This window comes from Camellia sinensis, chromosome 7 (assembly GCF_055761805.1).
Source record: "Camellia sinensis isolate YWXY chromosome 7, ASM5576180v1, whole genome shotgun sequence".
Taxonomy (NCBI): Eukaryota; Viridiplantae; Streptophyta; class Magnoliopsida; order Ericales; family Theaceae; genus Camellia; species Camellia sinensis.
Window position 1 is genome coordinate 141,939,497 of NC_138967.1, and position 17,776 is coordinate 141,957,272.

At 37.4% G+C, this 17,776-nt stretch overlaps 1 protein-coding gene and 1 long non-coding RNA gene across 2 annotated transcripts; one reads left to right on the plus strand and one right to left on the minus strand.

Annotated features, from left to right (window-relative positions):
• Positions 1-1,153: 1,153 nt before the first annotated feature.
• LOC145795354 (sugar transport protein 1-like) lies at positions 1,154-6,414 on the minus strand. Its single transcript, XM_082879493.1, has 5 exons — positions 6,164-6,414; positions 5,719-6,041; positions 5,376-5,598; positions 1,877-2,283; positions 1,154-1,771 (listed from the first exon to the last, which is right to left on the minus strand). The coding sequence occupies exons 1-5, from the start codon at positions 6,279-6,281 to the stop codon at positions 1,319-1,321; spliced, it is 1,524 nt and encodes a 507-aa protein (XP_082735619.1). The 5' UTR covers positions 6,282-6,414; the 3' UTR covers positions 1,154-1,318.
• Positions 2,287-5,186, plus strand: LOC145795355 (uncharacterized). The gene is made up of 2 exons (XR_014336146.1): positions 2,287-4,572; positions 4,669-5,186. It is a non-coding gene; the product is annotated as an uncharacterized LOC145795355 (long non-coding RNA).
• Positions 6,415-17,776: the final 11,362 nt, after the last annotated feature.

Here is a 17,776-nt window from a genome sequence, read left to right on the forward strand (position 1 = left end):
ATGAGATGGGCCTAAAACAAACAAAAAGCAAAAAGCCATTTAAAGAAAGAAAAAAAAAAAGTTATTTATTTTGTTGTAATTTTTTTTTTTAATTCCTTCTAAATTAGACTAAATTGAAAAATAAAAAATTTGACATAAATTTTAAAAAATTACTAAAAAACAAAAGTTTGAAAAAATAAATGTAACTTTTTCCAACTGTGAAATCACCAAGACTTTTATGGGTGAGTGATTGTATGGTAGAGATTAAATTTGTATGTTGTGAGGTTCATAATTTTCAAGCAATTAAGTCTAAATTCATAATATTGTTGCCCAGCCAAAAGCAACCTTGCTCACAAAGGTAAAGCAAAAAATAAAATAAAAACAATACAAACACTTGCAAACATACACAAACACAAATAAATGTAATAAGACTAGTAAAATTTATATAAAAGAATCCTAAAAACCCAAAAAAGAATACAAAATAAATGCGAGCTAGCTATGTATATCTTTCTAATGAAAAAAAAAAACTAAAAACCCAAAACAGAATACAAATAAATACGAGCTAGCTATGTATATCTTTCTAAGGCATTCCATTCTTCATCTCGATTTCCTTTTCATCACCAAAAAATAAAATTAAAGAAAACTACCAGAAAGACTGCCATTTCAACAAACATGGAGTATGGAATAACCATCTTTCATGTATGCTAAATATATTTATTTAGTGAATTTCTTTATTATTATTTAAAAAAAAAAAATCACATTTAGATTTTACTAGATGAGATGGGCCTAAAAGAAACAAAAAGCAAAAAGCCATTTAAAGAAATAAAAAAAATGTTATTTATTTTGTTGTAATTTTTTTTAATTCCTTCTAAATTAGACTAAATTGAAAAATAATAAATTTGACATAAATTTTTAAAAATTACTAAAAAACAAAAGTTTGAAAAAACAAATGTAACTTTTTCCAACTTTGACAAAATCACCTAGATTTTTATGGATGAGTGATTGTATGGTACAGATTAAATTTGTATAATGTGAGATTTATAATTTTCAAATAATTAAGTCTAAATTTGTAGTATTGTTGCCCAGCCAAAAGCAACCTTGCTCACAAAGGTGAAGCAAAAAATAAAATAAAAACAATAGAAACACTTGCAAACATGTAAACCTTAAAACATGCTTCAAAACACAAACACAAATAAATGTAATAAGACTAGTAAAATTTATATAAAAGAATCCTAAAAACCTTGTCTTTTGTTGAACAACTTAAAGTATTAATGAAAAAAAAAAACTAAAAACCCAAAAAAAGAATACAAATAAATGCCAGCTAGCTATGCATATCTTTCTAAGGCATTCCATTCTTCATCTCGATTTCCTTTTCATCACCAACAAATTTTTTCCAGTACCAGTGCCCTCTCCACACTTGTGACATTTCCTCGATGGGTATATTGTTGGTCTCCGGCACGAAGAAGATGACGAAGAGGCTCATGATTAGCACTAAACCTGCAAAGATGATGAATAAGCCGTACTTGACCATACAAAGAGCAGCAAGGAAGAGTTGGGCAACGAGGAAAGTGAATGACATATTCACGGCCACGACGATACTCTGCGCAGATGACCGAATTTCTAGAGGGAAGATTTCGCTGGGCACTAACCATCCCAGAGGACCCCATGAGAATGCAAAAGCTGTGACGAAAATGCAGATACAACATACTAGGATGCTTGAATATAGTGTTCCCAAATCGGTAGCATCTCCTGTTACTCCAAACTTAGTACCAATAAGAACTGCTACTGCACTCTGCATATATAAAATAATAATACATACATGAAAAAAACAATTAAAAAAAAATTCAATACATAAATAGAAAGACGATGGAGAAAAAGAATTGGTTACAAGGATTACCTGAAACACAATCATGGTGCCACCTCCCCATAGAAACAGGGGTTTCCTCCCCCACCTATCAGTCCCAAAAACAGAGATAAATGTGGCAAGAACATTCACACCACCGGTGATCATGGCCGATGCAAGCGAAGCATTGCTCTGAAACCCAATGGTCTTGAACAGCACAGGAGCGTAGAACATAACCACATTGATCCCAGTGAGTTGCTGAAACATGGGAATCAAAATAGCCAAACAAAGCTGAGGCCTATACTTCCTCATGGATAGGTCTCTCCATGGGTGTTCCACTTCCTTTGAGGCTGCACTCGCATCCACCAGATCGTTGAACTCGGCTTGGACGTCGGCGACTCCACGGATGCGCTGGAGCTGCTTCTTGGCTTTGTCCAAATGGCCTCTCTCGATGAGGGAGTGTTAAAATTGATATATTATTGATTGTTTGATGTTGTTACAAGATTGATGTGATATATTACAAATCAGAGTAGCTCATTATATAGGAGAGGGTTTGGGTAGTAGGTGAGGAGTAGGTGAGGGTAAATTGGTGGTGGTAGGTGTAGGTGAGGAGTAGGTGAGGGTAAATTGGTGGTGGTAGGTGTAGGTAAATTCTAACAGCCCCCCGCAAACTCAAGGAGGATAGAAACTAACCAACTTGAGTTTGAAGAGAGGAACAAAACAAGAAAATACATAAAAAATAAAAGAGGATAAGAGACACTGTATGGTCGTGTCAGACCATTGGTGAAGACACTGGATGGTGGTGTCATAACGTTGTAGAGGACACTGTATGGGGGTGTCATAACCATGTAGAGGACACTGTAAGGTGGTGTCAGACCGATGTAGAAAACAGTTTATGGGGTCATGTCGGACCGTTGTAGAAGACAGTTTATGGGGTCATGTCGGACCGTTGTAGAAACTAACCGGAATCAATGTCGGGACAGTTTACAAAGTCTTGTCGGACCCATGAAGGAGCTAACCGGAATCAATGTCGGGACAGTTTACAGAGTCTTGTCGGACCCTTGTAGAAACTAACCGGAATCAATGTCGGGACAGTTTACAGAGTCTTGTCGGACCCTTAAAAAATCGCATCCTCAAAAGGTGCGCTCAATTTTTCAAAAAAGGCGTGCCATCAAAAGGCGTGCCCAATTCATCAAAAGGCGTGCCATCAAAAGGCGTGTCCACTTTATCAAAAAATGTGCCATGAAAAGGCGTGCCAGATTGTCGGGCGGCAAGAGGCGCGCGATACGCGTGGCTGCCTCGGCTATTTAACCAAGACGAAGGCTGAGGCTGAGGCATACCAGTCTGAAACCTCTGAAACCAACCCTTCGCTTAAAAAACTCTGCCTCTGCGGAGAGAGAAACTGTGGAACACTTTGTTGCCATTCTGTCACCAACCCTGCCGAACATTACCAGTCTGAAATTGCTATTTCGCTGAAACACTTAGCAACCCAAAAACATGGCCTCTTCTTCCCGTCCAGCTACGCAGAACCTGCTCACGCTCTTTCCAGAACTGAACGAGCCCACAAGAGAAATAACTGGTGCGGTGGCACTGGAACCTCAACCAAACACCGCTGGGTATACTCCGTTGAACTTTCCGATGCGGTCTGTGGAGCAAAGAATGGCAGTGCTGTCGGATGTGGAGGCCAATCAGTATACTTTGAAGGTATGTGTGGAAAGCATGACGGCGGTCACAAACTTGTCGAACCGGCTGCAGAGTAGGACAAATGAGGTGCAGCAGTTAACCTCCCAGCTGGCTCTGCTCCAACGCATGTATAAGGATGCGCGAGCAGAGATAAGTGTGCTGAAAGCAGAAAATAAGGAGCTGAAGCGGAAGGCCACCGTGATGTGGCGATTTGGAGGTCCGCCATATGCTGCAGTGGAGGAGCAGGGGGGAGGCAACTTGCTTGGTAGTCTAGGAAGCATGGAGGCAACACCGTCAAGGCCCGCTCAGGACGGAGGCAAAAAGAAGAGACCGGCGGCAGAGTAGAGGAGAAAAATCCCACTTGGTTGTTTGTATTTTGTTTGTGTTTTTGTGTTTGTTTGTTTTTTTTTTTTTTTTTTATTTATTTATTTTTTGTGGAAAATTGTGAGCGGGGGTGATCCCGGAGATGAATAAAATATGGGTTGTTGTGCAAATTTGATTTTTATTTTTATTTTTATTTTTATGTTTTTTTTTTTTTTTTTTTTTTTTTTTTTTTTGAGCAAAAAGTCGGTGGGCAAGATGAAATGAAAAAGAAAGGAAAAGAGGGGGACAAAAGTTGACGGATGGTGGATCATGGAGTGGTGGATCACAGTGTGTGAAAAAAAAAAAATAAATAAAATAAAATAAAATAAAAGAAGGTTGGATGGACAGAGAGAGATGAATAAAATATGAGAGAATAATGATAAATATAATTAAAGTGGGTCTGCTGTAGAGAAAGGGACCAGAGAGAGAGAGAAAGAGAGTGAGTGGGTGCCCCATGTGCTGGGTTTGGTGTGTACCGCGTGTGTGCTTGTGGATGCATGTGCATAGCAGTGTGTTTATTATTATTATTATTATTATTATTATTTTTTTGTTTTTATTTTATTTTATTTTGTTTTGGTTCAAAACTGCCGAGAGAGAGAGATCTGTTAGAGAGAGAGAGAGAGAGGGCTTGATGGAGCTACTGTTGCAGGGACCGATTCAGTTGTGATGTCGAAGAGGCTGGATCGACGGCGACGCCGATGGAGGTTGCTTCGCCGGAGGAAGTAGTTCTGAGACGGACGAGCGACTGGGGGTGAACGGCCTCGTCGGCGGAGGCTGGATCGACGGCGACGCCGATGGAGGTTGCTTCGCCGGAGGAAGTAGTTCTGAGACGGACGAGCGACTGGGGGTGAACGGCCTCGTCGGCGGAGGCGTAACCGCTGTCACCGCAGGCAACGTCGGCGACGTTGGAGTCGTCCTGACACTGAGGTTGTTCAACGTCGGCGACGTTGGAGTCGTCCTGACACTGAGGTTGTTCGTATTGCGACAGAATGGTCATACTGACGCTCTTACTCATCGGATCAACCTGGACTCGGACGCCGAACAGCATGAGCCGGAGTTGCAGTCGGAGATGTGGCCGAAGGTGAGAGAGGCTTGTGAGCAAGCACTGGGTAGCAAAAGAAGGCACCAAGATGGTGATAAGGAATCGAACGGAGGAGAGAGTGGTTGCCATCCGTGAGGAGTGAAGGTATGTGTAAAAAAAAAATTCTAGCGGACTAGGTTGAGGTCCGGCGGGCAGCTAAGGTGAGGTTGCCGCCCGCCGGGAAAGCGAAAATATCAGGTTCTAAACCTGCTCTGATACCATGTTAAAATTGATATATTATTGATAGTTTGATGTTGTTACAAGATTGATGTGATATATTACAAATCAGAGTAGCTCATTATATAGGAGAGGGTTTGGGTAGTAGGTGAGGAGTAGGTGAGGGTAAATTGGTGGTGGTAGGTGTAGGTGAGGAGTAGGTGAGGGTAAATTGGTGGTGGTAGGTGTAGGTAAATTCTAACAGGGAGTTTGGGGTTTCGGAGACCCAGAGAGATGAGAAGATCATGAGGACGGCTGGAACAGCGGCACCGCCCAAGCTGATGCGCCAGCCCAAGTCGCCCTTGATCATGTTGGTGAAGTAGTTGACCAGACCGGCAATCAGAATGCCGATTGTGATGAATAGTTGGAAGCAGACGTTGAGGGTTCCGCGGTATCTATGTGGAGCCATCTCCGATACAAACAGTGGCACTGACTGTAATGTAATTTGAAACAAACAAGTTAGAGCTTTCGTTATTGTGTTCAAAGTGTGACTGTAGTAATAATATTGGAGCAAAGAAAGAAAGAAAGAGCTTTCGTTTTAGGAATGAATTACCTGAGTGGCGAAACCAACACCAACACCTAACAAAATTCGACCGATGATGAGCATAGCGAGGTGTACAGCAAAGGCATTGAGAAGAGCACCGCAACAGAAGACGCAACCGCCCATAAGCATGGAAAACTTGCGGCCCAGTTTCTTGGTCATTGTCGACGCCAAGAAGGACGCAAAAAGAGCAGCCAAATACAGAGACGACGTAAACATGGTCAGCGTTTGGCTGTTGAACTTGCAGTACTGATTGGTTGACTGATCGAGTTCTTCCTTCCGATACACAGACGGGAAAAACTTCTCAAGAAACGGACCCATCGATGTCACCCCACCTAATCAACGTAGCAACACCAGTAATCAATATCATATATATATATGTATAGACAAGATTGATTTTTCAACAGTAGGAGAACTGTGAAGAATTGAAGATTTATTAAGTTGAAGAACGGCTTACCAGAGATACCGATGTCGTAGCCAAAAATCAGACCACCCATGGCGGCGACGATGCAAGTTACGACGACATACCAAGTAAGTTTTCCAGGATAATCTTTCGGGGAATCGTCACCAGCCATTGCTTGATTGAAGAATAAGAACAAGAACAAGAAAGAAGGACGAGGAGGCGTATATGCAGTAATCGAAACTAAAAAAGCAGAGAGAAGAGCGAGAGTTGGGTTTGTAGGCAATGATGGTTAGGGGTGCTCCTTTCTTGCAGGGCATCCTGGAGCCCTCCAAATGCCAGCTATAGAGTGAGAGTCAATGTGAAATTGAATCATTTTAGGATTTGGAAGTGCCAAGGAATGGAACTCTCTGTTTCCTAATCCGGACAGGGCTTGATTTCTTGTCTGTTTGGATGCCAGCTAATTAGTTAGTTAGACCAATTTTTTTATTTTAATTTTTTTTATCTTTACTGATTTTTTTTTTTTTAAATTATAGTATTAAAATTTTTTATTCTTCCGATCATTTTGTGTAACAAATCTAAAAAGTAAAAAAATAAAAATGAAAAATGAAAAAGCTAAAATAAGTCCCAAAAAATTACTAAAATAAGTCCAAAAAATACTATTTTTTAAATTCTTTTATAATTTTTAAATTTTTTTTTGATTATTTCGTTCAACTGAATTTGGAAGCATAAAAAAAAGGGAAAAGTTAGGGATCATGAAAATTTTGTCATGAAAATCATCATGAAAAATTTGTGATCTTTGGATTATCTTGATTAATGTGTGGTGCTTTATTCTAAGTGTAATCCAAGGGTCACAGATCTTTCATGTTTATTTTCATGAAATATTTTTCATGATACCTAGTATTGCTGTAAAAAAAACTACCAAGTAAACAAGCACCAAACACGAACACCTACACCACTGAACCATGTCGCCCTCAGCATATTGGTTTGAAATGTTAAAAATAAATGTAATTTTGATTTTTTATAAAAAGATGTATAAAAAGGTAGAAATGAGATGTTGATTGATGTGACCTAAATAAATGTACAAAAAAATACACTTATTTAACCCTAGTTTGGTTTTCTTTTTTGGCCAAATAATCACAAAAAGACAAAAAAAGTTAAAAAATCACAAAATTACAAAACATTTTAATTGGGATGCAAAATTATCAAATTGACCCATATACAAACAAAAAATCAAAAAAGCATCATTTCCTGAAGGGCACTTTTGTCATTCAAATGAAAAAAAGTCAAAAAAGTCAAACAAAAAAACCAAACAAACAAAAGTCTCAAATTAAAAAAAGTCAAAAAAATTAAAAAAATCAACTAAAAAGGTCTTTACCAAACCACCCCCTTAGTTTATGCCAAACCCCTCTAGTTTCTTACGTGGACTGACTTCATTGGTTGTCACAAATGAAGTTGCTTAATTAGAAGTTATTTGTTGGTTCTGGTGGTGCCCTCAGGTATGTTTTGATTGGGAGATTTTGTATTAGATAATTAAATAATACGAGGACATGAAAATTTCTGATTTGCTTAGAACATGACTAGATGGTACATAAGGACCAACCAATAATTTTTCTTAAGTTAGAGCATCTCTAATAGTTGTTACTATAATATCATTGTTATTGTTATAATTTGGCAACGAATAGTGCTATTTTGTCAAATTATAGCAATGGTGCTCTAATAGTCACTTGCTATTTGGACAATTCTCAACCAACTTTCCCTCTAAATTTGTAGGTGTTGTTTGAATATAAATTTTTTTGTAATTTTATTTTTATTTATTTTTTGTCTTTTATGACTTTTTTTTAACTGTTTGTAAAAAAAAACTATATATTTATATTATTCTCGACTCGACAAATATAAAAAATAAAAAAATAGAAAAATTAGAAAAAAAATTAAATATAATTCAATTTGAAAAATTAAATAAAAAAATTAAATTTGAAAAATTACTTGGTTTTCTACTATTTCAATTTTATTTTTTCAACTGAATTTGGAGCCACAAATATGTTTATATTTGCTGATGTGGCATGTATGGCAATTGCCATTTTACTTGCCAAATTTGAGAACATATATGACATATGCCATCTTTGGCAAGTAAAATAGGAAGCCATTGAAGACCCACTTGTTATCACTATTGCTAAATTATAGCTTTGGCAAGTATTTTGAGAGCTCTATTGGAGATGCTCTTAACCTCCGTTTGTTTTCAGAAATAGAATAGAGGAGATTGATAGTGAGAAAATTAATAGTGAGAAAATTGTTAGTGAGAAGATTGATAATAAAAGGATTAAGTAAAATTATCTTGTAACCCATTTGGTCCTATGAATTTTCTTATGAACCGTTAGGTCCTATCCCAATGTTAGCGACCATTGAACATCATCGACATCAAACATTATCCATCAAACATCAAAACATCAAACATCAAATTTATGAGTAACATCATCGAAATAACATCAAACATCATCATCATCAAAACAACATCAAACATCAAAACATCATACAACATCATCAAAACAACATCAAAAATAACGATTAAATAATTTTTAAAATAACGATTAAACATCAAAATAAAGATTAAACAATTTTTTAAATAACGATTAAACATCAAAATAACAATTAAAATAATATCAAACATCAAAAATAACGATTAAACAATTTTTTCTGATCAAACATTATCATCATAACAATTTTTTTTTGATCAAACATCATCCTAACAATTTTTTTGAACAAACATCGTCATAACATTAAAAACATCTCAAATCGAAACCCAGATCTGATTCGGAACACACCTCAAAAACCCACATCTCCTCGGCCTCTTTCGCATCTTCATCTTCTTCTGATGACAACAACCAAACCCATATTCCACCATCATCCCCAACTCCTCCCCAAATCCCCAGCTCTTATCCCTCCGATGGAATCCTAACTCGTGATTGGGTCATGGACCTCATCATCGCCTTCGATTGGGCTTCTCAAAATCTTCACAAGCATAGAGCCGCGGCGGTGTGGAAGAGCCACAGGAGGCGTAACGCGGCACCTCGTTGGGGTCCCAGCGGATCGCCGCACGGCCTGGCGGGCGCACCCTCAGACACTCCTGCAACGCCCTGAACGGCTTCGCACCACCACGCCGCGATCGGAACTCCGCCAAGTGAGGGCACGGCTCCGGCAACACCACTCCTCTCCGGCACTGATACGAATGATCCATCTCCGCCACATCTCAACACCAACCGCCAATATAGATATATATGTATATAATTTGATCGTCGACATTTAGGGCTTTTATATGTATATATATATATATATATGATCGCGTGTATGTACATGTTCAATCTGTTTGTGTTTTAAATTGTAATCGAGACTGCAGGAGGAATTGATCTGGAAATTGATGATGTTCACATTTTTTTTTTTATGATGTTTTGTTAATGTTTGATATTGTCGATTGGTGCAGTTAATGTTGCTAATGTAGCTAATGTTTTGATGATGTTAATGATGTTGTTGATGTTGCTGATGTAGATAGTGGGACTAAATGGTGCATAAGAAAACTTGTAGGACTAAATGGTTTAACTTTCTACCATATAGGATTTACTGGTAATTATCTCTTAAAAGAAAAAATACAAAAATATTAAACATTAATATTTTTAAAAAAATGCCCAACATGTAAAAAATTTTAAAAAAATAAAAATAAAATAAAAAATTTTCAGAAAAAAATAAAACAAATAAAATAATAATTTTACTTAACAAAAAATACAAAAAATTAAATATTAATGTTCAAAAAAAAATGCCCGACATGTAAAAAATAAAATAAAAAATAAATAAAAAAAAAAAATTTCTAGTTCGCCGGACTATTTTTCTAATACCAAGTCCTGGAGACCCATGTGAATTCCCTTGGGAAGGCTCATCTTAATCCGGAGTTCACTATCAATCCCCTCCCCATCTCTCAAAACAAACACAATATTAATAGATCCCACCTCACTACTAACCTCAATCCCCCATCTAACTCTCCAAACAAACGAGGCCTTAGTGCGTGGGAGAAGGTCAAACTTTGTTTTGGAAAGGATTACAAATAAAGAGTTTGAGCACAAAATTATTGCAAAAAATAAATAAAACAATACAATAAATACAATAGACATAAAAATATGTAAAATAATTAGACACCTTCTATTTACACTCAATAAATTTCTTATTACACTATACTTGTACATTAAGAAAAAAAAATGTTGTACAAATAAATATAATGTAATATTTAGTATGTAAATAGAATCATGTATATAATTAGAGAATTGCTAAATGCCTTTTTCTTTTTATTTTGGATCCTTCATTTTTTTTAATATTTATTTCATTACAATTTTGTCCTAATATCAAATTCCAATTTTGTCCCCATCCTATCCTCCCAAGTTTAACCCTAATCCTAATCCCACCACTACTTCCACTTCTATCGGCAGCCTCCGACGACCAACCCACCTCTTTTATTTTCCTCCTCTAACGAGCCTCTCACTACCACGTGTTATTCACAAAACTATCAATGGCGACGAAGGTTAGGGTTTTGGTGGCAGTAGCTAAAAAGGAACGATTGATTTGCTAACTCTCTTTCACGATCTTCATCTTCATCCTCCGAAACCTACTTTTTTTTCTCTCTTTGGTGCATGACTCTCTCTCTCTCTCTCTCTCTCTCTCTCTCTCTCTCTCTCTCTCTTCCTGTCGATTTCTCTTCATTTGGTTACACAGAGCAGAACTTGTTCAATATGTTCGGTGCTCCACAACCAAACATATACCTTTTGTTCAGCTACATAATACCGAACATCAGGCTTTTGTTTGGATCTGGTTTTCCGAATAGCCATGCCCTCGTTCTTGTTGCCAATCAAGATAAATGGAGCATTAGTGAATGAAATAAAATTATTACTACAAGAATAGTGGATTCCCAAAAACTTTACAGGAATATTATGTCATTTTCCAAAGAAGCATAAAATTTTAAAGATTCCATAAATTAAACACAAACATCAACATGAAAATGAGTGCTTGTAAGCAGCTACAATATTAGTGGAGCCAAAACAATATAATAGCCAACCAACCTCTCAATTGTAAATCAAAAGCTATATAACAGTTACGCTATGTTTGGATTGAGTGATTTGGAGAGAAAAGAAAAGAAATGAAGTGATATGTATTTCTCTTATTTGTTTGGATAACTTAAGTAAAGAGAAATGAGAAGAAATTGAGAGAAGTTCATTTATCTTATAAGCCTCATTTTCAATCTTCCTAAAAGTGGAGAGATTGAGAGAGAAAAGAAACCACTATTTTCATAATACCAATTTTGTCCTTATAAAAATAAAGAAATAAAATGATTGAAAATATAAAAAGGTTATTTTGATAATATAACATAAAATAATTTCTTTTCTTTTCTCTTAATAAAATCTAACCAAACCAGAATGAGAGAAATCACAATAATTTCTTTTCTTTACTTTTCTGTTATTACTTAAATAATCTTTTCTTTTCTTTTCTTTCATAGGTTCCCAAACATAGTGTTAGATTATCTGAATTTTTACCTTCAACCTTTTGTCCTTTGGCAACGTTTCAAAGAGAAGTATTCTCCTTCGGCAACATCACAGAGGGAATCCAAGCTCGGATTATGAGCAGCCCCATAAAATTCTGATTTGATCCAATAAATACTTTAACTTCTTAAACCCACCTAGCTTAGGATCATACAGCACAAGACCATCCTTGATGCAAAGCATCAAAATTTCCCCCGTCTTTGGAATCATAATTGGCTCATAACAATCAAAAACCCCCCTTCTTATTACTAACCACATTTCCAATAACAAACTCTTTGCTCCAAGTCTCCTCATTGCCACTCTTTCATTATCCATATATCAATACCACAATGAATAGAAAATTCACAAATGGACAGACTATCCTGCGGCACACCGACACATTTATGCCCTCAAAACTCTCTATGCAGACCAAACTCAAGAGGTTGAGGAACAACCCAAAATTCCTGTGTCCCAAAATCGAAACAACGAATGAAGCCGGGACTATCATGGTTGGAATTAAGCCAAAGAATAGCTCCCTTCATGAAAGAATTGAAAGTGGTTTGTCAAATGATAAGGTACCTTACCCATATTCCTCCACAACCCTTCTCCACCAATTACGTAAATCTTGGCCTCTGCCTCCTCACGATAAGAACCCATCTGAGTATCGTGGTCAATATAAACAACCTCTTGAAGAAAAAACCGAACCACCTTGTCCTGATTAGTCATGAGACTAAACCCAAAAGCAGTCATAGTAGCATCATAATTTCCATGGTGATATAGGATGGGAAAAGTAATGTACTCACCCAGAATCGGATTGTATATGAAAATGTTGGGTATACCTCCTTATTGGAGTGTGGGACCCAATTGGTTTACTAAAAGAGTTTTAATTTGGTTTGGTTTAGGTATAATATATTTTTATATATTATATCTAATTTTGTGGAGACCTAATCCAATTTGGAAACAACTAAGGTTTGATTATAAACCCTAGATCTACAATATATTTATTGGGGTATTGTTTTTCCCAAGACATAAGTGGCGGCAGTGGCTTAGAGAATTGAAAATTCAATTCGGTGGAATAATGTGCGGTTGCCAATTCATATATTTGCTGAAATAGTGCTTGGTGTATTTGTGGGTTTGTTCTTCAAACATAAGCTTGCTGTGCGGAGGAGCAGCAAGGATTGATTCAACTTTCGGTGGGGTTTGTTCTTAGAGCCTAGTGTTATTGAATTGATGCTAGTTTGATTCTGATTTGGGATCTTCTTCAACTTTGGTTCTGAAGATTTTGGTTCATCTATTTGGTGAGGTCTTTCCTCTTTGTTTATTTGTGATTATTTGGAATTCACCTAAGGGTGGTTTTGTGAGACCATTCGTGTCTCGTTTATAATCGTTTGAAACTTATTTGGATGATAGTGGAATCGGATTTCAATCCCGCGGACGTACCTCACATTGAGGGAACCACGTAAAAATTCTTGTGTTGCTTTTGATTTAATTTTTCTGCATTAGTTTTTATTCCCATTGATTGATTTACTTGTGGGGAATCACATATTTTCCCTAACAACTGGTATTAGAGCTTGCGGTCTATTTAAGTTTATTTATTTATGTAAATCAATGGAGGAGAATGTGGGTCGTATGTCTAGCTTCAATGGAAGCAATTGGGTAACTTGGAAAACTAAAATGGAGGACCTATTATTTTGTAAAGATCTATATGGACCCATTGAGGGTGATTCTGGCAAACCCGAGGGTATAAAAGATGATGAATGGAATAGGCTTAATCGAAAAGCCGTTGGTGTTATCCGTCAATGGATCGATGATAGTGTGTTTCATCATGTTGCTACTGAAACTTCGGCACATGATTTATGGAAAAAATTAGAGAGTCTTTATGACAGAAAATCAGCCACAAATAAAGCTTTTCTGTTTCGTAAGTTGGTTAATTTAAAATATAAAGAAGGCAGCCCTATTCCGGAACATCTGAATGAAATAAAGAGTATTGTTAACCAACTTGCTTCTATGAAAATTATTTTTGATGATGAGTTGCAGGCTTTGATGCTACTTAGCGCTTTGCCCGAAAGTTGGGAGACTTTGGTTATGACCGTCAGTAATTCGGCGCCCGATGGAGTTGTCACAATGGGCCAAGTCACTACTAGCCTGTTGAATGAAGAAACTAGAAGAAAATCAGCGGGTTCCTCTCATTCGGAAGCATTCATTATGAGAGGTCGAAGCAAAACAAGGGAGAGGAGTAAGACTCCTCATGATCGTGATCAAAGTCGTGACAAATCGAAAGATGGTTCTTTTCAAAGAAAAACATTGAGTGCCATTATTGCCATGAGAAAGGGCACATGAAGCAGGAATGTCGAAAGCTCAAGAATAAGGAGAAAAGGCGTGACAAAAGTGTGGATAAGAACCAAGAAGACACAACGGCAGTTACTACCAATGGTCATCTCATGGTCGTTTGTGAAGATGAGTGTATCAATTTTGTGGGCCAAGAGAGCAATTGGGTGATTGATTCCGGTGCTTCTTTTCATGTGACTTCTCGAGTTGATTTCTTCACTACCTACACCGAAGGAGATTATGGTTTTGTTCGAATGGGTAATGAAGGTTTGTCCAAGATTATTGGTATGGGTGATGTTTGCTTGGAAACAAATTTGGGTTGCAAGTTGTTGCTTAAAGATGTGAGGCATGCTCCCGACATTCGCCTCAATTTGATCTCTACCGGGAAGCTAGATGATGAAGGTTACAACAACAAATTTGGTGATGGAATATGGAAGCTCACAAAGGGTTCCTTGGTGGTGGCTAAGTGTAAGAAGACTCATACACTTTATTCGATGCAAGGAAAAATTTGTAAAGGTGTTGTTAATGCACTTCAAGATGATACTTCTACTGAATTGTGGCACAAGCGGCTTGGCCACATGAGTGAAAAGGGGCTACAAGTTTTGTTCAAGAAAGAGCTTCTACCCGGTTTGAAAGGTACACATCTTAAAGCTTGTGTTCATTGTTTGGCGGGTAAACAACATAGAGTTTCTTTTCATAAAAATGTTGCTTCTAGAAAAGAAAATGTTTTGGAGTTGATTCATTCGGATGTCTGTGGTCCTTTAAAAGTTAGAACACATGGTGGTGCACTTTATTTTGTTACTTTCATTGATGATTATTTAAGGAAAGTTTGGACTTTTCTACTAAAAACTAAAGATCAAGTTCTAGCAGTATTTAAGCATTTTCAGGCCATTGTTGAAAGAGAAACAGGGCAGAAATTGAAGTGCATCCGATCAGACAATGGTGGTGAATACATTGGGCCATTTGATGAGTATTGTCGCAGCCAAGGTATTCGGTATCAAAAAACAGTTAAGAAGACTCCTCAACAAAATGGAGTTGCCGAGAGGGATGAACCACACCATTGTGGAAAGAACAAGGTGTTTGCTTTCACAAGCTAAATTGCCAAGATCCTTTTGGGGTGAGGCATTGAAGACATCGGTTGACGTGATAAATTTGTCTCCTTCATATCCTTTGAATGGTGATGTTCCAGAAAGAGTTTGGACCGGTAAAGATGTGTCTTATGAACACTTGAGAGTGTTTGGTTGCCGAGCTTTTGTTCACATTCCAAAAGATGAGAGGTCCAAGCTTGATAGTAAGTCAAGATAATGTATTTTTCTTGGCTATGGGCGTGATGAATTTGGGTATAGATTGTGGGATCTGGTCGACAAGAAAGTCATTCGAAGCCGTGATGTTGTGTTTCTTGAAGACCAAACAATTGAAGACTTTGGCAAAAGTGACCAACCGGAGCAAAAAACTAGTGATCTCATTGATATGGATCCATCTCCTTCATCTTCAGTTGATGATGAAAATGGGGGAGATGTGCAGCCACCTATTGAAGATGTAGAAGATGATGCTAATCCTAATGAAGTTGAGCCAGAAATTGAGGAAGAGCATCCAACTCAAGAACCGCCACCACAACTTGAGTTAAGAAAATCTACAAGGGACCGACAACCTTCAACAAAGTATCCTCCCAATGAATTTGTGTTAATTTCTGATCAAGGGGAGCCAGAGAGCTACCAAGAAGCAATTGAGCATGCAAAGAAAGGTGATTGGAAAAAGGCCATGGAAGAGGAGATGAACTCCTTACTTGAAAATCACACCTATGACTTAGTGAAGTTGCCTAAGGGGAGGAAAATTCTGAAAAATAAGTGGGTCTTCAAATTGAAGAATGATGGCAAGAATCTGAGGTACAAGGCACGTCTTGTTGTGAAAGGCTTTGGGCAAAAGAAAGGCATTGACTTTGACGAGATTTTCTCACCTGTTGTAAAGATGTCTTCCATTCGGGTTGTACTTGGCATGGCTGCAAGTATGAACCTTGAAGTTGAGCAACTTGATGTGAAGACCGCATTTCTTCATGGTGACCTTGAAGAAGAAATTTACATGGAGCAACCGGAAGGTTTTATAGAGAAAGGGGAAGAGAAATTTGTTTGCAAATTGAAGAAAAGTTTGTATGGTCTCAAGCAAGCCCCGCGGCAATGGTACAAAAATTTGACTCTTTCATGATGAATAATGGTTTTTCTAAAACCACTTCGGACCATTTTGTGTTTGTGAAAAAAATTTCAGATGGTAAATTTATTATTCTTTTGCTCTATGTTGATGACATGTTAATTGTGGGTCAAGATTCTACCATGATTAACAAGTTAAAGTTAGAGTTGAGTAAATCTTTTGCTATGAAAGATTTGGGACCGGCAAAGCAAATTCTTGGTATGAAAATTGTTCGTGATTGCAAAGAGAGGCTGATTTGGTTATCTTAAGAAAGCTACATTGAGAAAGTTCTTGAGAGGTTCAACATGAATAAAGCAAAGCCGGTTGGTTGTCCACTTGCGGGTCACTTCAAGCTTAGTTCGAATCAATGTCCTACAAGTGAGAAAGACAAAGAAGAGATGTTGAAAGTTCCTTATGCTTCAGCAGTTGGTTCTTTGATGTACGCCATGGTTTGCACAAGGCCGGATATTGCTCACGCCGTTGGTGTGGTGAGTCGGTTTCTCTCTAATCCGGGTAAAGAACATTAGGCAGCAGTAAAATAGATTTTAAGGTATCTTCGAGGAACTTTGAAGGTGTGTTTGTGTTTTGGGGATGGTAAGTCGATACTTGATGGGTTCACAGATTCTGACATGGCCGATGATGTTGATTCTAGGAAATCTACTTCGGGGTATTTGATGACTTTTGCAGGGGGAGTTGTGGCATGGCAATCTAAATTACAAAAATGTGTTGCTCTCTCAACTACCGAAACTGAATTTATTGCTATTACGGAAACTTGCAAAGAAGAGTTATGGCTGAAGAAATTTTTGCAAGATTTGGGTTTGAAGCAAGAAAGGTATGTACTTTATTGTGATAGTTAAAGTGCTATTCACTTGAGCAAAAATTTTACTTTTCATTCGAGATCGAAACACATTGATGTGAGATACCACTGGATTCGTGATGTGTTAGATTCAAAATTGTTGCAACTCGAAAAAGTTCACACAGATGATAATATTTCGGATATGTTAACTAAGACTTTGTCAAGGGACAAACATTTAAAGTGTCGAACTTTGGCGGGTATGATTGATATCTCCACCTAAGTCGGTAGGGGGAGAATTGTTGGGTATACCTCCTTATTGGAGTGTGGGACCCAATTGGTTTACTAAAAGAGTTTTAATTTGGTTTGGTTTAGGTATAATATATTTTTATATATTATATCTAATTTTGTGGAGACCTAATTTAATTTGGAAACAACTAAGGTTTGATTATAAACTCTAGATCCACAATATATTTATTGGGGTATTGTTTTTCCCAAGACATAAGTGGCAGCAGTGGCTTAGAGAATTGAAAATTCAATTCGGTGGAATAATGTGCGGCTGCCAATTCATATATTTGCTGAAATCACTACAGGAAATTCGTTTTTTAGCGGCGTTTTGAAAACGCCGCGAAAAGCCTGAAAAACGCCGTAATATCTTATAGTGACGTGTAAAATTTTCGCCGCTGATAGGGCCGCCGCAATAGCTACCCAACGTTTAAAAAACGTCGCTAAAAATATTATACGGCGTTTCTTAAAACGCCGCAAAATCTTTGACGACCGTCTCACCCTCCGTCCCAAATTAACGTGTGA

What these genes read in the sequence shown, in the direction of transcription:
- LOC145795354 (XM_082879493.1), bottom strand. Translation starts at nt 6,281, where the DNA reads ATGGCTGGTGACGATTCCCCGAAAGATTATCCTGGAAAACTTACTTGG. An exon ending in GTGTTGGTTTCGCCACTCAG is followed by an intron (nt 5,599 to 5,718) that starts GTAATTCATTCC and finishes ATTACATTACAG; the next exon opens with TCAGTGCCACTGTTTGTATC. An exon ending in CTGGGTCTCCGAAACCCCAA is followed by an intron (nt 2,284 to 5,375) that starts ACTCCCTGTTAG and finishes ATCAATTTTAAC; the next exon opens with ACTCCCTCATCGAGAGAGGC.